This window comes from Pyrus communis, chromosome 13 (assembly GCF_963583255.1).
Source record: "Pyrus communis chromosome 13, drPyrComm1.1, whole genome shotgun sequence".
In the NCBI taxonomy this organism is placed as follows: domain Eukaryota; kingdom Viridiplantae; phylum Streptophyta; class Magnoliopsida; order Rosales; family Rosaceae; genus Pyrus; species Pyrus communis.
In genome coordinates, this window is record NC_084815.1 from 3,389,301 (window position 1) to 3,410,537 (window position 21,237).

Genomic DNA, 21,237 nt, shown 5'->3' on the forward strand with positions numbered 1-21,237 from the left:
ATTAAGCTTATATCATGTTGATGCATACAACTCTTGTTCAAGGACTCGTCGTATCGTGCACGGTGGCTGCATCAAATATAAGCACGTCGATGCATACAACTCTCAAGGACTCGCCGTAGCGCACACGGTGACTGCATCAAATTTAAAGGACGACGATGCATGCATCTTGAATTACAACTTCCTTCTTTGGAAAAGTTTACATTTACCTCCGAAAACGATCTGCGAGTCCGACTAGTCCACATACTAGCGTTTGTGGTTAGAATTAACGAAACATGAGTTTTATATACTACATCAGCATGACAAGTGTGATGTATGATATAGACGGGTGCATCCAATAGAATTTTTTAACATAAGCTAAGCCATGAACTTAAACCCCCAAATCGACGCGTTTAAGAGAAAAAAAGGTATTATGCCAAATCGTGAGGACGAGGAATATGCTGAATATCCTCTCTTAAAACGAATGTACGCACCCTCTCCCGCAAATATCCATACATAATCTCACTATTATATGATGGATTGTACAACATGAAAAATCGATGGTAGGCATTGCCTGTTATAGCTTAACGAACGAATGGTTACGATAATGGTCATCTGATCTAGTGACATCTAACCTCTACTTGGTTCAAGGATATGTGTTCGTCATGGATAAATTTCCGGTCTAAGAAAAAATGAAGATTAATGGGTGTAAATGGATGACGCACGATACCCAGTGATTCATGAGTTCCGAAATCTCTTTTTCTGATCAAACGGAGTTTGGAAAACTGAAAAATATGTTGGAATTAAGGGCATAAGCGAACAAGTACAAGGAAACAAAGATTCAATTACAAAAATAGCTTCAAGAACAAATGACTTGCAGTCATTTCAACAGTGAAAATACTTCATACAAAACTAAATGGTAAATACAAAATGAAAGCACTAGAAAGAACAGGGCCCTAACACTCTCTCACCCCCTGAAATCTGGCTGATCTCTACATCAGTATGCATCTCTATTTCTGTTCATTTTTCTTAAGAAGCAAATATTAGTACATATTGACTATATGGACTGTGTTGTTGACTAGACATAACATCAGGTATTAATGCTTGAGGACTTCCTCGAATTCGAATACTCATGCTACCTTTCTACTCATGTTACTTTGAAACCCCTTGCCGAAACCTGTGTCTTGCATCATAGCGACAAACTCGCTATAATCAATGCGCCCGTCCTGAAAAGTTTAAAGGTAAATTATCATGAACAATTTTGTATCCATAAGAATTTCATATGAAGAAAAGGAGAAAGAAAATCAAGCATGCATTTTGGCAGGGAAGTCGAATTACATTATCCTGGTCAACTTCACGTATTATGTCATCTAAATGAACATCTTCTAAGCCAAACTTCTCACAGGCCTGTTGCAGCTCATCTCGAGTAATGTGCCCACTTCCATCTGCGTCAAAGTACGAGAATGCTGCATAAAGGTGATCCTCCTTCTGGACCTTGTTCAGGTGGAGCATTGCTGCTATGAATTCACCGTAGTCTATGGTACCACTGTTGTCCACATCCGCCTGCAAATTTTATTATAAGAAAAGGAAACCCTTCATCAATCAGGAAACAAAAAACGGTTGCTGATCTTGCAACTGACATCACTTTATCGTTTATCTATACTATTGACGACAAAACTCCATCAATTGTAACGCAAGAAAACATGATTTGGCCTCTCTTAAACTAAGAAATCGATAAATTCAAAACTAAGGATAATATGGTAATCAAAAGCCAACTTTCTCTATCGCAGACCCTACGTTTTCCCTTGTTATAACTTCCATTACACTCCACAGGCATAGGATAGCATGTGTGTAATTAAATCCATCAGGACAAGGAAAACTATATTTTTGGTATTCTACAAGACTACAAAAAGTTCTCTATATGGATCAAAAACTAGCACTTACCGCTTGCATTAACCAACTGATTTCAGAATCCTTGAGGTCTGCACCCACTCTTTCCAAACCATTCTTCAGTTCCTCAAGGGTGATATGCCCACTATTATCTGCGTCTATCATCCTGAACATTTCTTTCAGGCCTGCAATTTCCTCTTCAGACAGGCTTTCTGCAATGACCTACGAAACAAGCATAGATGGGTAAGTCATACCCGAACAAAAGAACCAGTCATCCCAACAAGTCTTCAAGCAGTAATATTGGCCTACCATTGATGATATCAAACTTGTTTACTTCTTCATATTATAAATAGGGTGGTGCTATTCACACACCTCTTTTTACCTTCCACACACCCTTCTCAATTTCCGGCAGTCAGGTCGGAATTATTTGAACAAGATCAACGGACACAAATTAACATGGGATGTGTGGGTGGTAAAAAAGGGTGTGTGGATAGCCCCACCCTATAAATATAATCTACACAAACAACCGAAGATTACTTCACTTACAAGAAAACTTTTAAGAAGATCTTTCTTTTGCAGTTGTTTTAAATACAGAATTGCATAATTAAAATATTACTATCGCAGAATTTTAATGACGTTGTCGTAACCATGCAAACCCGACCTGTAAAATCCTTCAGTATATGTTCGGACAAGCGATTTGCAAGTACCAAGGAATTTAAGCTAAATTAGTTAGAAATTAATGCACTACAAAAGATTAGGAGGAGGGATTTGAAACAGGTAGACTGTATACACAATGCATTAAGATGGATTTGCAAATGACTACTTGAAAGGAGTCATTTGTAAGTCCCATGCCTACGCTTTGTAATGATGCAATCAATGGTACATTTCTAACTAACTTATTCCAAATCCCTTGGTACTTGCAAAGCCCTCATCCAAACAAAACCGTAAGGTTGTAAAACTTAAGGATGAGTATACTCACCCTGATGGCAATTTTCTTGAGTTTATTCATCGCGGAGAATTGCTTCAAACGAGTTAGGACAGCAGAATCAAGAGGTTTATCAGGAGCAACGCCATCTACCTGAACCCATGGGTGGCCTGCAAGGACAAAAGTGCTACTTAATGCAATGCTATGGTTCATGATAGAAGAAATGCGAAAACATGTAAGGATCAAACAGTTTGAATAGAAAACTGACTCCCAGATCAATAATTTACCTTCAATTCTAAGTTCAATTATCAATTCATTGATATGCGCAAAACAGTAGAATCTATAAGCATGATATTCAAGCACCAAAGCGCAAGTGAACTTCAAAAAGCCTATTTAACTTCGAACTATGAAGTACACTTTGAAATTATCCAATTAATCACTGGACCAACACATGCTTCTAATTTGAAAAGTTTACAACCTACCACGAATTAAGTCCTTAGTTCTTGTGACAGGTTTGAAAAGAGAAATCCAGTTGGGATAAGGGCTCGTTTGGAAGTGTTTTTGAAATGACTGAAAACGCTTTTAGAAACAATGATTTTGGGAGTGCTTCCTCTTTTCCAAGATTCACTTGCATTTTTACTATGGATTGGTTCCAAAAACATTTTATCAAAAGTGTTTTCAGTCATTTTAAAAACACTTACAAACGAACCCTAAGTGTAATAATTCGCCCACTTATGTTATATTTTACCCTTCTTTCTTAATCAAATTCTAAACCACTTTCCACTGTAGTTTCTGAGATTTTGAATTGTTCACACTTAATAATGCTCCATACTGAACCATCTAATTACATAGATTGATGCTTAAGAGACGCTTTCTGAAAAATAATCCAATAATAGCATGATATAATGGAACTTTTAGGTTGCAACAAAGTTAAAAATTTGCAGAGAAAATTTACTCACAAAGAACTTCATGGGCCGTTAGCCGCTTTTTTGGGTCCCTCACAAGCATTCTCCGAACCAAATCCTTAGCGCTTTCAGATATGCTGGGCCACGGTTCTGATATGAAATCGAGTTCGCCTTTTAATACCTGCTCAAATATACCGTGCTCCGTTTCTGATCAAGAACATCAGAAGAAAACTAGAGATTAGATGTAACTTTTATATGAAATTTAATGAGTATTCAATACAACAAAGCCATGATATTCCCACCATCCCAGAAAGGGGGCACTCCACTGAGTAAGATATAAATGATCACACCAGCACTCCAAACATCACATTCTAGACCATAGTGCTTCCGTAGTACTTCTGGCGCCACATAGTAAGGGCTCCCAACAACATCAGTGAATGTTTCTCCTGGGAAGATGGGTTTTTGTTATAATTCAGATTTTGAAAGAATTCAATCTAACAATGTGAAGTAGATCAAATAAGTTCGAATGAGCAAAGACAACATTCAGACAGCATGCTGGCTTTAGAAAAAACATATCATTTACAACAGAGATTTACTGGAAACTTAAAAACGTACTGATTTGCAGGAGCTATGGGGCAAGGGAAGGAAACAATACATTTGAAATGGTTATCAAATGCACGGTTATTCGAAGCATTAACTAAAAATTATATCCTTTTTTCTGAAGGAATTTTTCGCGTAAATAGTTAATGTGTATTATATCGTATCCTTTGTGCTCTTCACAGTATTTTGAAAAGAGCCAAAAGGGGTGCAAGCAAACTACACAAGCAACATGAGTTATCTAACACCCCATGTACATAATTGTAAATGAAATGAAAACGGAAAGCCGACTATCAAAAGAAAATGAACAAATAGTATTTCTTTACCCCCTCTAGCTAGCATAGTTCCGCACAAATAACCGTTGCAATACTTTCATATCTTTCATATTCAAATCCTTGCTTTTAACATATTTATTCAAAAATTAAATAAACTCTGCCCAGATACATGAAAAACTCCTCATAGCATTAAGATAAAACCAAAAGGTTAGCCACAAAATTCTTGACAAAAAAAAATGCCACAAATTGGGCAAATTTGTGTGACGAGTTATTAAACGGAGGGCAAACTTATGACACATGGTGTCCATATTACTCTTACAAAGTGTCGTACGGGCTATAGGCAGGAGCAACTCAAACAAACTTGTGAATTCTCGAAACTTTGAAGTGTTACTTCAAAAAACAAAGAAAGCAAATTCTACCGTAAAAATCAACCTGAAACATTCACTAGAATCACTACAATTAATTTCAATCCATTACAAAAGTGAGCAATTTCACATCAAAGAATACCAAAAATCATTGACCTTTCAAGCTTCAACAATGATGAAGTTAATTATTCATACTCATATATTACTTAAGGCTATTTTTATCTCTAAAGCAGTTAAAACAATTGATCACCCTCCTCCACCACACACCCCAACCCTTAACCATTTTGATATCTACCCTGTCATCACCTTTCACACACTTACCTCTCCCAGTATATACCCATCTACACACCTCTTTTTTCCTCTCATCAGATTCTCATCTAAGATCTCACACATGCAAAGAAAGTTTGCTTATATATAGATAATATATTTTCACACTTATGGTCGACTACTTTTCACTTCATGAACATGAGACCTAACATCACAATCGTAAACATTCAACATATTAAAGCAAGGAAGGCAGGTTCCTTTTTTGTAATTATTTAGAAGCAACAATTCAGAGAAAAATGATCAAGCCAGCATATTCAGTTCCGCATAACTACCATTTCAATCTAGAAGTATAAAATCGAAAATCCTACACTCATCAAAGTAAACGAATGATATGGGAAGAAATAGTAAGAGAATTCTACCAAAAACCAATTAAATACCAGCTCAAGAATGAATCAAAAGCAAATATCTTATTTCACAGGTTTATGACAATTTAGGGTCAATAATCTTTGCACCTAATTTGTTCCATATGGGTTCCAGATACAAATCTAATCCATAAATGTGATATTATACCTGGCCTAAAGAACACAGAGAGCCCAAAATCTATTGTCTTAAGTGGTGCATCCTCTTTCTGGTTGACAAATAGAAAATTCTCTGGTTTCAAGTCCCGATGCATGACACCCAAAGAATGGCATGCTTCGAGGACACCAGCGATAACCCTTGCAAGCTTAGCTGCCCTTCTCTCTGTGTAATGCCCCCTTTGTACAATCCTATCGAAAAGCTCCCCACCTGCACACAGTTCCATTACAACATGAACTGCCACAGCATCCTCATAAGCGCTGACGATCTGTATCACATTGGGGTGACCTGCCAAGTGATGCATTATCTGAATTTCCCTCCTAACATCCTCCACGTCTTCTTGTGTTGTCAATTTCCTCTTTGCAATGGACTTGCAAGCAAACTCTTTATTTGTTTCCTTCTCCACACAGAGAAATGTCGTCCCAAATTGCCCTTGTCCAAGCTTCCTGCCCAAGCTATAAACATCCTTTATATTCCCAGTCTTTCTTCCTAACACCGATTCTACTTGCAGTCCAACGCTCGAAATCCTCTTCATATGAGCAGGTTTCTTCGATTTGTCAGCATCCTGAGGAGGCTTACTCACCTCCTCCCTAACCTCCGGCTTATTAGGTTTTTCAGGTTCTGCTTTTTTATGTGGATCATTACCGATTTTCACAGCTGGAGGCGGTGTGCTTTGGACCGGATTAGGAGGAATCTCAATAGCTTTAGGAACCTGATGATCAAGTGCTTTATTCCGTTCAGAACCTCCTTTAGATGAATCATGATTTGAACTTGGACCACTTTTGTTACTATTTCCTTCATTGGGAGGAGGAAGCCTGTTTTCCGGCGGCTGGTTTCGCCAAATAGCGACAGTAAAAGATTGAAAGAAACCCTTACCAAGATTTGGTCCTACACATGTGTTCCCCATCAAATAATAAAAACACCAATCTCAGGTCTTTCTATTAATTTCAACATCCAAATCAATCTTCTTCTTCAGTCCCATTAACTACAAGCAATCCAATCAAGTCCCTACTTCTGCAGGTCAGATCAGGGACCTGAACAAACCCTAGCTCGATTCTTTGCGGCCAACAGCATATGACTGGAAACCGTAATTGCACCTTGTCCTATTCAAAACTTCCAAAATTCGAATTTTCACTTAAAAATTCAATGACAAAAATGAGAAATTTGCGTCCGAAAACGAATTGAGAGGCGCAAAATTGCGAGATACATCATGGAAATCAACTATGATAAAATGAATAAAAATTTCTTCCAAAAATCGGAAAAATTACAATAAAATGGGAGTATTTATCAAATATAACAAAAAATCAACCCTTAATTTCAAAAATGTCATTTTTTTTATAAAATCTTTCAAATGTATCCAAAATTCCACATAAATGAACACAAATACCCTCACATTTAACAATCAAATAAATTAAAGGCTTTTTAGCCAAAATGATTCGTGATATTGACATAACTCCTTAATCTGGTGCTTAACAATTAATGATAATCAATAGTAATGTTCTTGAATTTGTCTATCATGAATCATTTTTGTCTTTCTTTGAATTTGTCCATCTTGATCATTTTAGTTTTTTCGTGAAAAATATGTTAATTGCCCTGTTAGTGTGATGAATCGGTGCCACGTGGGTCTTACAAATACAATCATATAAAGACATATGGATTAACTTTAAAAACTATTTTTATATTTAAAACTAAAAATGATATTAGTAAGAAAAAAAGTGTTGAAGGCATGATTGAAATTATGTTGCTCCCACTTGCGGTAACCACAACGGCGCTCAATGTCGGTGACGAGGGGGTTGAAGGGGATATGGTTGTGGTGGTGGAGTGTATAAGAAAGGGTGAAGCTGGACAGGAACTTGAGGCAACAGTAGCTAAAAAATCTTTAATTTATTTAATTGTTAAATTTGAGGGTATTTTTGTCTATTTAAGTGAATTTTGGATATATTTAAAAGTTTTTATAAAAAGCGACATTTTTGAAATTAAGAGTTAATTTCTGGCTATATTTGATAAATACTCATAAAAGAGTTAAGGAATACAAATGAAATTTGGAAAATTAAAACAAAAAAGAATAAGATTACTGTCCAGAAAAATGTACGGAGAACAAATTTCAATTGCGAACAAGAATAAGGGTTTTTTAGATATAGATTCTTGCAACTCTTATTTTCTGAACAAAAACCCACCTAGTTATAAACTTCCAAATAAAACCCAAATTTGAAAATGACTACCAAGTAGAAAAATAATTGACCTATTATTACAAGATATTTATAGCCTATACCACAATATTCAAAATAAATTAATAAATGTAATTACTCGCCTTAATTACAATGAACAAATAATATATATATATATATATATATATATATATATATATATATACACGTTCAAATGTATATAGTACTACCATAAGCTCAAGATATATATATATATATATATATATATATATATATATATGCACTACTAATTAATCTACCTATATGTAAATTTATGATGAGCAACTAACATATAGTTTGTAGGTAAATTCATGTTGAATCAAATAAACATTCTTTTATTTAGTAGGTAATATATTTTTCATGTATTATTATACATATATTTGGCACATTTTATTATTATAAGATATATGTACAAATAATAGGTAAATTAATTTTGAGCCAAATAAAATTTCTTTATTTTGTAAGTAAATTAATTTTGAATCATATAAAAGGGACGCCATGTCCATGTTCTGCATGTAGAGAGATATTGTGATCGACGCTACAAATCCATACTTACGTGTTCAACTCGTACATAATAATAGACAACCGTACAATAATTATATAAGAGTAATGTTAGGTAAACAAAAATTTTTAAATTAAATTTGCAAATCAAATAATGTAATTATAAATGATTAGATTATTAACAAAGTGTCAATTAATGTCCTTATTTTTTATTGGTGACACATTATTTTGTTTACAAATTTAGTTTTCCTACCATTACCCCATCATATAATGATACAGTAGAGAATAAATTAGCATGAAATTTGTCACGAGAATTAAATATCAAATTTACAAGTAAAGGCAAATATCATTAGATTGTATGTGAAGTGGCCGTACAATAATCAAATTTTAATCATTATTATAGGCATTATTAATTCCTAGGGTGGAGGGTAATGGAGAGATTTTCAATGTACCGATTACATGACCTGGTACACAAATGTCACAAAACAATTAGTTGGACACTTGGATAAAAATCTTTCAATCAATTATTTTATGACACTTAATGTACCGGCTTGTGTTTTCGGTACACTGAAAATATTCTTGAGGATAATGAGGTAAAGATAAAGAGGGGTTCGAAGTAGTTAACAAAAACATATAGTAAACTAATCAATAAATATCTCACTGATTTCTTTTTATATAAAAACATTTGATGAAATTTTTTTTAATCATAAAGAAAAAAAAACTATCCTAAATTCATTCTTTAATAATCTCAAGCTAAAATTTTAACTCAAAATTATTGAAATAAAAATAAATAAAAAAATAAAAAAAAAAACTATTTCTAGATTAAAATCTAAATTTTCAGAGTTAAAATTTGTATGTTTTAACGTAAGAATTGAAGATGATCTTAAGGAGTTAACCGGCAAAATTTGATTTTTAGATGAGTTAAAACTTAATGAGATTCGAATTCAGTGATGTTATTGATGTATATATTTACACCATCATTGAATTAAAACTTATGACTAAAATATTACATTTTTGTTGCATTAATCTTCCTCCAACTGTCAATCTTCCCTTGGTTCTTCCATGTTTCTCAACAAAAAATATTACATAATTTTTAGGGTAAATTACACTTTACCACCTCAGGTTTGAAGTGTATTACAATTTCATACAACATTTTTTTTAAATTTCACTTTCATACCTCATGTACTATGTTATTTCAATATAATACATATGTTACATTTTTCATCCATTGATCCGTTAAGAGCTGACGTGGTAGTAGTAAACCCTATTACACGTTAGCCCACACCTTCCAAATCTTGGACACATAAATATTCATCAACCACATCAATTGCAAAAGGTTATGGAAAGGGATAATGGCAGCTTCTGGTATCTTGACATGTCGACGCCAAGGATCCTCGACAGACTCGTTAGATCTGTTCTTGGCAACCCACTTCTGCTGCGCCTTACCCATGGCGGCAGGCTCTATAGGCCCAAGAAAATCGCCTTCCTGCAAGACGCCTCTTATTTCATCCCTTCTGCTGGGCAAATCTAGGATTTCAAAATTTTGAATTTCTAGGTTGGAATTAAAATACTAGGTAAGTGTGAAGGAGTTTCTACACTGGAGTAAGAGTGAAAGGCGAAGCAACAACTACAGAGTCCGACCCTCCTAGACTTCATCGAATCAGAGAAGCGGCCGCGACTGGTCCCCATTTGAATTGGCAATCATTCTCCGCTTCAAGGCATTCCACTACATTCATCCCCCACACCACTGCATTCATCTCCCACAACTCCTCGAAAAAAAAAACCCAAACCATGTTTGAAAGTCTCAAGCTTTTCACTTCAATGGGTTTTGTCACCTGTTTGTTTCTCCAATCCAGTTCTTCCATGGTAACAACTTCAAATCCCCTTTAGGTCTAAACCCCACAATCCCTTTAGCACCATGAAATTTCCATTTATCAACCAAATCCCATCTTCCTAACGAAATCCCAAACGCCCAATTTCTCACTCTTACTTTTATTGAAACACTTGTCAACGAAATCCCAGATGAAAATTTCATATGCTTCCCAAATCCCACTTCCCTAATGCCAAAATCTGTAGAAAATCAGGATGAACCCAACACGTAGAGCATCAAGATCTGCACTCCAATTTATTTATGGCCGCATTTAGCAACCCTTATCAACCCTTTTTCCGATCTCTTCATTCTTTCCATTAACTGCTGGGTCCGCACACTATTCAGCATTCTCCTTCTCATTGTGTTTGCCGCCACGCTGAGTTGTAGGAATGGTGAGATTTGCAGGGAAGATGAAGGTTGCACGAGGAAGAAGAGGTTCAAGTTCTATAGAGCGGCGGAAGAAGCTTCCCAAACCAGATGAGATTATTGGTTGCAGACAAGCACAGAGGAGATAGGATGGAGTCAAAGAAGAGTGGGCTCGACGTCTTGGTCATGGCAACAGCCATGGTCTGCGTTTTCCGGCGAAAACCAGCTAGATAGCTAGGTAACAAGTTTGAAAGGGTGGTTTATAATTTATATTTTGGGTAAAGTACAAAAAACTACTTCAACTATTGGTGTCACAACACTTTCATACCTCATCTTTTAAAATTGACAATGTCATACCTCTTCTTTAGAATTTGGTCCAATGTTATACCTTCCGTTATTTGGCCGTTTACTTTTCAGTTAAATGCTGACGTGGCTTGATTCGGGACCTACTTTCTATTAAATAATTAATAAAATATTATTGAAAACTAAAAAAAAATTATTTAAATTTTTTTTAAATAATAAAGAAAAGTAAAAAATTAAAATTAAAAAAAATCCCTCTGTTCGTTCGTTCCCCCCCTCTCTTTATCCCCATCTTCATCTTCATATTATTCCCTTCTTAATCTTCAACCAAAAAAAAAAAAAAAATTTTTGAAAACCCATCAACCCCCCTGTGGAAGAAAAAGAAGGAGGAGGAAGAAAAAAAAATCTTTTTTTTTGAAAACCCATCAACACCCCCCCTCGTGCAGGGGAAGAAAAAGAAGGAGAAAGAGGAAGAAAAAAAAAATCCAACCCAATCCAATTCGCCCCTCTTCAACCCAGAAAAGAAGGAGGAGGAAAAAGAAGAAGAAGAAGAAGAAGAAAAAAAAAAACTCAACCTAACCCAGTTCGTGTACCCCCTGCAACCCAGAAATAAGAATAAGGAGAAGAAAAAGAAAAAAAAAGAAAATCCAAAGTGAACCCATTTCGTCTCTCACCCCCCCCCCCAACCCAACCCCAAATCCACCACTCTTATCCATTCTCTACATCCTCTTCCACACCCATCCTCCACCTTCTCTGCGCACCCATCTTCCCGATGACAAGATTTGGGTTTTTTTTTTTTAAAAAAAACTTTTTATTATTATTTTAATATTTAAAAAATATTAAATATTTTTTTTTAGTTTTTAATAATATTTTAATAATTTTTTAATAGAAAGTGGGCCTCGAATCAAGTCATGTCATCATTTAACTGAAAAGTAAACGACCAAGTAACGGAAGGTATAATATTGGACCAAATTCTAAATATGAAGTATGACATTGTCAATTTTAAAAGATAATGTATGAAAGTGTCATGATACAAATAGTTGAGGTAGTTTTTTGTATTTTATCCTTATATTTTAGTCCATGTGGATAGATTTGATTGCCACATCAACAAAAATGTGAGACCCACAGTTGACACAACATCATTTTAACTGTCAAACTATCAGATTGGCTAACGGATGTATGAAATTGAAATAAACTAATAGTAAATGTATGAAATTGAAATGTTTTAAATATATTATATAAAGTTACAATTGACCTCAAACCTAAAAGGGATAAAATGTAATTTACATTTTAAGCTAATTTTTATTACAAGATAAAGACACAACAAGATCTAGTGTAAAAAGTCAGACGTCCCAAATTCCTCAACAAAAATATTTTAAGTTTTCAGTTGCACGCCAAATAAGAGAAGTACATGATTGAATGACTGATCTGGGCTGACTAGCATATTCGATGACTTTTTCATAGCCTGATGATCCGTGCTTTGTTTATTCTGCTTTTTGAATAGTATTTTTGTTCACACATGTCAATTAATATATTAAGAGCAACATGAGAGAGATCAAAATTTTAAATTAAATTGTGTAAATTAAATGACGTGATTATTGATAATTGATTATTAATTTAGTGTCGATTCATGTGCTTATTTCATATTAATGACACATTATTTAATTTACAAATTTATTTTAAAATTTTGATCTCTATTATAATTCTTGGTTTCTATGAAATATGTAGAACGACAGCCGGCAAACTCTACTGAATCAGCAAACATATTTTATCTCAAAACAGACCAATTCAATGATACAAATAAAGCCAAAAGAAAGCTACTAGTCACCAAATACAAAATATTAGATTGCACCCATTCTTCCTTGAAACCAAGTATAAATATTGTTTTGCACCTCCATAATTTTCACTACCACAGCGCTATCATATTCATATTCGCTATTTAATAAGATGACGAAGTCTTTGAAAAGGCATTTGGAGTTGCAGGGTCCAAGGCCTACACCTCTTATGGCGAGCAAGAATTCACAGAAGGCGACGAAGAAGAAGCCAGTCATAGTCTATCTCATATCTCCCAAGATTATTCATGTCCAACCTGAAGAGTTTATGGGTTTGGTTCAACGGCTTACTGGGAATAATAATAATCAAGGCTGTCGAAAATCCGAGGTTATTAACATTGGGGCTGCTGCTAATTCTCAGTCTTGTTCTTCTGCTTCCACTACTTGTTTGATCGGCCAAGAAGGTTTCGTGAGTGAGAGCCCACGGAAGCCCAACAATAATAGGGCAGATGAGTACCGCGATGATCGTGTACCTTTTGGAATACCTACTACAACAACCTCCAACTTTGCTGAAATCTTCTAGCAATGTAACAGTATATGTATTTGTGTATTTATCTGTAGAAATATGTACATATGTTATACATCAAAAGTATGTTATCTGGGTTACTTTGAGTTCGAGAAAAGCAAAAGATAGGTTTCATATATTAGTCTAGCTTTTAGCTTTGTATGCCAGAATTAATTAAGTTAAGGTTATTTTGATATATATATATATATATATGTATGCCCTTTATGCAAAGGGATTTCCATTTTAAAAAAAAAATGGGGATTAGATGTGGGGCCCACTTCACATCGAATTTCAACGATCCGAATCATCTATTTTGTTAGTCTCGATTCATAGATCATCCTTGCAAAAATTCAATTCAATCCGAAACCATTTGCCTAGTTAATTATCAAGATCAAATTTCATTGTTTCTTATATAACAAAGTATTCGTTCATTTCTTTGAACCCAATTAGATGTCTTAAATATTTTTGATTTGGCTAATATTTTGCAAGGTGATCTATGAGGTACAACTTGAAAAATAGATGGTTCGGATCGTTAAAGTTCGATGTGGTGTGGACCCTACAACTAATCCTTATTTTTATAAAAAATAGGAATCCCTTCCCTTAAAGGCTTCCTCTCTCTATATATATATATATATATCATATAATTCATTTTTTTCATGTATGAGTTTTGCAGGATGTTTGATTTCTAATTTGGTTCAACATGTTTTTGTTTGAAATAATTTACATGAATAGCAGGCGGCAAGCTTTTTCTGGTGGTGGTTCATTTCTGATGAAGAATGACCATCTCAGTAAGAGGTGTATGGTTATTTGTTCGCTATTGTTGTTCCTTTCCTTGTCTCTCTCATTCAAGTTGTATAATTGGCTATGTTATGAAATGAAATCATTCGTTATTGATAAAAAAGAAGATAACTTAAAATTTTGATTTTGTTATAAATATGCAAAAGTTAAAGAGATAACCTTTGCGAGGGACATGAGTACTATAACTTTACTAGCTATAACACAAAAGGATGACAAATAAAGAGAGAGGGAGAGATACTGATATTATTTCTTTAGTTCTTTCTTTTGCAATGTGTATTTGATAACACACAGAGTGCTTCATTTATAGAACAACTACCGTGACAACCAACCAAACAAAAATGATTACATTTTGAAAGTATCACACAACCACTATTCCCAACTCTTCATTACTTTGTGTGGGCATTCATTCATCCACTAATTCTACAACACTCCCCTTGGATGCCCACATATCAACATCAGTTGCCTCATTAAAACCTTGTTCGGAAAAACCCAGTGGAAAAAACCATAGCGAAGGAAAAACAGTACAACTTTACCTGGATTGTTGATATAGTGTTAAGTATGCTTATGTTGCCTCGTTAAAACCTTGATAGGAAAAACCCAGTGGGAAAAACTCGAGTCAAAGGAAAAAGAGTACAACATGCATGTATCATGGATGCTCCCCCTGATATGTATCTCCCCCTATTTCCGGATTCTTCAAATTTAGCTGATTGGTAAGCCGACATAATTTGATACTCTGCACTAGCTTCTGAAACATGCACTTTGGTAGATATTTGGTGAATAGGTCTACCAGATTTTCATTGGAACGGATTTGTCTGACTTCAATAACTTTAGCCTTTTGAAGTTCATGTACACTAAAAAACTTTGGAGATATGTGTTTAGTCTTATCGCCCTTGATAAATCATTCCTTCATTTGGGCAACACATGTTGCATTATCTTTATGGATGACAGTTGGAGTGTCTGTCTTTGAAGTTAGACCACATGAATTCCGGATATGATGGATTGTTGATCTTAACCAAGAACATTCACAACTTGCTTCATGTAAAGCAAGTATTTTTGAGTGATTTGAAGATGTAGCAACTAATTTTTGCTTTGTTAAGCGTCATGAGATTGCCCTATCTCCATTAGTGAACATATATCCAGTTTGTGAACAGGCTTTATGTGGATCAAAGAGAAAACCATCATTTGTATATCCAACAAGGATCTGGTCATTTGTGAATTTCTTTGAGTAGAAGAAACTCATGTCTGTTGTCCCACGAAGATATCGCAAAATATCTTTGACTCTTTTCCAATGACGAATTGTTGGAGCAGAGCTATACCTTACTAACAAGTTAACTGAAAAAGTTATATCTGGTCTAGTACGTTGTGCTAAATACAATAAAGCACCTATTGCACTCAGATATGATACTTCTGGACCAAGGACCATTTCATCATCTTCTTTTGGACGGAAATGATCTTTCTTAATCTCCAAAGAACGAACGACCATTGGTGTGCTGAGGGGATAAGCCTTGTCCATGCCAAATCACTTCAGGATTTTTTCAATGTAAGCTGATTGGTGGACCAAAATTCCATTAGCATAATGCTTGATCTTCAGGGCAACAATATTTTGTTTTTCCAAGGTTTTTCATTTCAAATTCGCTTTTCAGATATTCAATAGTTTTATTGAGCTCTTCAAGGGTTTCAACTATGTTCATATCATCGACATATACTGCCACTATAGCAAAACCAGAATTGGACTTCTTAATGAACACACAAGGCCAAATGACATTGTTAATATATCCTTCTTTGATCAAATACTTATTGAGACGATTATACCACATTCATCCAGATTGTTTCAACCCATACAATGATCGCCTTAATTTGATTGAGAGCATACCTCATGGTTTGTTAGTTGTTTCAGGAAACTTAAGTCCTTCTGGGACTTTTATGTATATGTCAGTATCTAATTCTCCATATAGATACGTAGTGATGACATTCATAAGTCGCATGTCAAGTTTTTCTAAAACCACTAAACTTATTAAGTATGGAACATAATTGCGTCCATTACAGGAGAGTATGTCTCCTCATAATCAATTTCAGGTCTTTGTGAAAAGCCTTGTGCAACAAGTAGTGATTTATATCTTGCAATCTTGTTTTTTCTCATTGCGCTTTCTTGTGAATACTCATTTGTAACCCACATGGTTTACATCAGACGGAGTTTGGAATACCGGTTCAAAAACATTTCGCCTTTCCAAGGAATTTAATTATGCCTGGATTGCATCTTTCCACTTAGGCCAATCTTGTCTCTGTTTGCATTCATCAACAAAGCGGGGCTTAATATCATCACTCAATATGATTTCAGTAGCTACTACGAATGCGAACATGTCGTCGATAATTATTTCATTCCGATTCCACAATTCATTAGTACATGCATAATTTAAGGAGATTTCTTTGCTTTTATGTACCTCTGTCTTTTCAGGGACGTGTCTCATTAAGGACATTTTCTTTTTCTGAAAGTACAGAATCATGAATTATGGATTTATCATTCATTCTCTCTTCCTGAATGATTTCATTTGGATTCAGTTGTGCCCTTGTCTTTCTCTTTCTCTTTCGAGGGGCTGAATCTTTTGAACCTGGGGGGTCTACCACGCTTCAGGCGTGCACCAGATGAATCATTCGCTGCCACTTTATTCTGTCAAACAGGGACATCAATTATTGTAGGTGCATTTCCAGCTGGTATATGTGATTTTATCACTTTCATAACGTCATTAAATGTATCTGGCATTTTATTAGCAGTCCTTTGAAGATAAACGATCTTTTCCACTTCATTTTCACATCGAGTGCTACGTGGATCAAAATGAGACAACGTGGGTACAACCTATGTCAGCTCTTGCTGTTCTTCTGGAACGATTTTTTTCTCCCCTAAATGATGGGAAGATTGTCTCATCAAAGTGACAATCAGCAAAACAAGATGTAAACATACCACATGTCAATGGTTCCAAATATCTAATAATATATGGTGAATCAAAACCCATATAAATTCTCAGTCTGCACTGAGGTCTCATCTTAGTGCGTTGTGGTGGTGCAACAAGCACATAAACAGCATAACCAAAAACTTGTAAATGTGAAATGTTTGGCTGATACCCAAACACAAGTTGTACTGAGAAGTATTAGTGGTTAACTATAGGTTTCAATCAAACTAATGATGCAGCATGTAAGATGGCATATCCCTATGCAGAAACTGGCAATTTTGTTTTCATGAGCAGAGTGCAAGCTAGTAATTGAAGCCGCCTGATAAATGCTTCTGCCAGACCATTTTGAGTATGGACATGAAGAACAAGGTGTTCAACATCAATGCCCAATGTCATGCAGTAATCATCAAAGGTTTGAGACGTAAATTCACTAATGTTGTCAAGTCAGATTGACTTAATGGGGTTATCTGGGAACTGTGCTCGCAACTTAATTATCTGAGTAAGAAGTCTTGCAAAAGCTACATTCCGAGTAGACAAGAGACAAACATGTGACCATTGGGTAGATGCATCAACCAAAACCATAAAATATCAAAATATTCTACAAGATAGTTAAATAGGCTCACAAATATCCCCTTGAATTCTTTGTAAAAAATGATGGGGATTCAGCATCAACCTTTAGTTGTGATGGTCTAATTACCAACTTCACTTGAGAACAAGCCTTACAAGGGTTATCATTTAAGATATCAATATGTCTGCTCAATAATGGATGTCCATTAGAGTTGGTAATGATCCTACGAATCATGGTGGATCTTGGGTGACCCAGACGGTCATGCCAAAGCATGTAAACTTTTGAATCAATGAACTTCTGGTTCATGACAGTATGTGATTCAATTGTCTTTATGTATGTATAATAAAATCCACTCGACAAACCACACAACTTCTCCAATATACACTTCTGGGTATCATTGGAGGTAATGCATAGATACTCCACATTTTCTGCACTTTTTGTTTCAATGTGGTATCCATTTAAATGCATGTCTTTGAAACTCAACAAATTTCGAGTAGATTGAGTAGTGTACAACACATGTTGTATGGACAATATTATTCCATTTGGTAAAATGATTTGGGCTTTTCCTGAGCATTCAATTATATTTGATTGGCTTGATATTGTTGTTACCCTTACTTTAGGAAGCATCAAGCTTGATAAATACTTTTGATCTCGAAGTATTGTATGTGTGGTTGCACTATATGCAAGACAAATATCTCCACAATTTCTCTTGTTTTGAGAATAACCATAGTTTTTATCCATGCTTTCTGAGTAAAGGGGATCACGGTTAAAAACAATTTATTCATAATAAAAGGGAATTGAAATGCCACATTTATTGAATTGAAATATGAGTTTTAAACTACAAGTTCAGAATAATAAAAGTACATCAAACATAAATGATTCAATCGGACCGATATACTTCATTCCCTCTTTCCACAATGAAGTCTGAGGCATCTAGGTGGTTTGTGTTCAACTGCCATGATAAGTCGAACACTGGACCAGGTATATCCATTCGTCTAGCCTAGTCGAGGAAATTGGTCGTGACACCCTTCTCCTTGAGAGAGGCTTGATATAGATATACTAGATGTTTCAGGGTACGACAGGTATGTGCCTAGTGCCCATTACCACCATATCTATGGCAGACTCCTTCAGAGTTCGTAGGAGTATTGTTCATATGAGCTTTGCCCTTATGGCGATTTACATTTTTGATGTTTGGGCTTGAATTATACCTTAGAACCTAGTTGTGAAACTGGACACCATGATTCTTACCCTTCCTGTTCCACCGGCCTCGCTTGTAGCCACGTTCTTTTTTATGATTATTGCCACCAGAGGATGTGGCTTTCACTTCGAGGGAAGCATCATTCATTTCTGGGAATGGTGCAGATCCAGTAGGTCGAGACTGATGATTTTTCATCAAGAGCTCATTGTTTTGTTCAGCTACCAGGAACGCAGATATCAGCTGGTTGTATTTAAAAAAGCCTCACTCTCTATACTGCTACTGTACCTTGTTCAGTGATGGTTTCCCCACAGAGCGTTATCTGGGAGTTAATTCTGAACATCGCAGAATTGTACTCAGCCACTAACTTGAAATCCTAGATCCTTAGGTGAGCCCATTCATAATGAGCCATTGGAATAATCACTGTTTTCTGGTGATTGTATATGTTTTTCAATGCCTTCCAAATAGCTAATGGATCTTCAACCGTTAAGTACTCGCTCTTTAGTCCTTCATCAATGTGGTGATGGATAAAGATCATGGCCTTCGCCCAATCTGGATAGGATGCACTGTTTTCTTCCTTAATGGTTTCTCCAAGATTCCCTGCCTCCAAATGGATCTTGGTATCCATTACCTAGGTAAGGTAGTTCTTCCTATAATATCCAGGGCAACAAAATCAAGTTTTGCCAAGTTCGCCATTTTTTTTTCTGAAAGAAAAATGAGATGTTTAAGAACTTGCAATAATATACATTCCTGGGGGAATATAGTGTTAGAACTTTTGGTTCTTATAATTTTTTCATTTTGATATTCATGCCAAAATGATAAGCACTCGAAACTTCAGGCTCGAGATTTACATGATTAATGAGGAGGGCGATTGTACCGCACCATTCTCATTGAAACAAGCATAGGATGAGCGATTATTCTGCACACTCAAACAGTAGGAAAATTTAAATACAAAGAGCAAGGTGGGCGATTATACAACACCACCCAAAATTGCAATAAAATTAAATTTGTAGCTCAAGATGGGCGATTGTACCCCGTCATCTTTGATTGTAGTGAAATTAAATTTGCAGTTCAAGATGGGTGATTGTACCGCACCATCTTTTATTGCAGTAAAGTTAACATAAATAAACATTGGGTTAGTAATCAGGAGCTACACCAAACAAGAAATCAAAGATATAAGTAATTGTTAAATTGAGAATGAGAACCAGGCATGGTACTAGTAGTTCTTCGCGAGGGTACATCATGTAGGTGAGGCAGAGGAGGAAGAAGAACAGGAAAATCCTTAGAGGAAGCATTTTTTTTTTTGGTGAAGGGAGGTGGGAACTAGTTAAGGTTAGAGAGTCGTGTTGATAACGTGTTATAGATAGGCAAATGTTAGAGAGATAACCTTTGCTAGGGACATGAACAAAGCGGGTGCAAAATATCACACTGTAACTTTAGTAGCTATAACACAAAAGGATGACAGATAAAGAGAGGAAGGGAGAGATACTGATATTGTTTCTTTAATTCTTTCTTTTGCAGTGTGTATTTGATAACACATAGAGTACTCTATTTATAGAGCAACTCCCGTGACAACCAACCAAACAAAAATGATTACATTTTGAAAGTATCACACAACCACTATTCCCAAGTCTTCATTACTTTGTGTGGGCATTCATCCACTAATTCTACAACAGATTTAACCTTTTAGTTTATGATTTGCTTCTGCTAAGATGAGACCTGTCCCATATGTAATCTTTGTCTTTTTTTCTTTGACGAAATGTTATTTTTGTCTTAAACGATAAAGACTTGTACATTATATTTGTTTAATTGAGAAAATGATTGGTTTAAAGTCAATCGGATAGGAACATTGAGATAAATGTGTAGGTTCCTGATGAAGGTCACTCGGCATATGGATTGGTTTCAAGAAACATAAGTTGCAATGATGCAAATTATTAATTAGATTTGAGACATCATGATTGTCTAAGATAACGTTGTTAATTTTGATAATATAAACCCCTAAAGTCCTATCATAAATTGTTTTCTACCCGGTTCACAAATTGTTTTCTTATGTCTAAACCCCTAAGGTCCTAGCATAAAAAAATGTATAAGGTCGAATAGTAATGGAGCTTCTATATCCGTGTGTATTCCACTAAACTATATGCAAAAAAACTCTAAAGAGGATAGACCGTTATTGGTTTTTATAGACTCTTAAAAGTGTGTTTTTTTTTTTTACTTTTTTTTTTATGCCTCGTGTATAGATTCTAAGGTGTTTTCTTATGTCTTGTGAGATAGACTTTTTCGGACTAGACTAGCTTCAGGGACTAAGCTAAATTGGCTTAGCTTGGACTAAATAGGAAAAAACAGTGAACTGTTTGGTGCAGTTTTGGCC

At 35.3% G+C, this 21,237-nt stretch overlaps 3 protein-coding genes across 5 annotated transcripts; 1 reads left to right on the forward strand and 2 right to left on the reverse strand.

The window, feature by feature from the left end:
* Positions 1-779: 779 nt before the first annotated feature.
* LOC137713209 (calcium-dependent protein kinase 20-like) lies at positions 780-6,683 on the reverse strand. Of its 3 annotated transcripts, XM_068452486.1 has the most exons (9): positions 6,592-6,683; positions 6,372-6,555; positions 5,771-6,341; positions 3,999-4,142; positions 3,751-3,903; positions 2,846-2,961; positions 1,921-2,088; positions 1,315-1,539; positions 780-1,202 (listed from the first exon to the last, which is right to left on the reverse strand). In XM_068452486.1, the coding sequence occupies exons 1-9, from the start codon at positions 6,681-6,683 to the stop codon at positions 1,107-1,109; spliced, it is 1,749 nt and encodes a 582-aa protein (XP_068308587.1). In that variant the 3' UTR covers positions 780-1,106. The 3 variants fall into 3 exon arrangements, with proteins under 3 accessions (XP_068308587.1, XP_068308586.1, XP_068308585.1); XM_068452485.1 differs by having other exon boundaries at positions 5,771-6,555; XM_068452484.1 differs by having other exon boundaries at positions 5,771-6,683.
* Positions 6,684-12,967: 6,284 nt separating this feature from the next.
* Positions 12,968-13,375, forward strand: LOC137713412 (protein MKS1-like). Its single transcript, XM_068452706.1, has one exon. It carries the CDS (start codon positions 12,968-12,970, stop codon positions 13,373-13,375), a length of 408 nt encoding a protein of 135 aa, XP_068308807.1.
* A 5,512-nt stretch (positions 13,376-18,887) lies between these two features.
* Positions 18,888-19,494, reverse strand: LOC137713413 (uncharacterized). The gene is made up of 3 exons (XM_068452707.1): positions 19,324-19,494; positions 19,155-19,242; positions 18,888-19,087 (listed from the first exon to the last, which is right to left on the reverse strand). Exons 1-3 carry the CDS (start codon positions 19,492-19,494, stop codon positions 18,888-18,890), a joined length of 459 nt encoding a protein of 152 aa, XP_068308808.1.
* Positions 19,495-21,237: the final 1,743 nt, after the last annotated feature.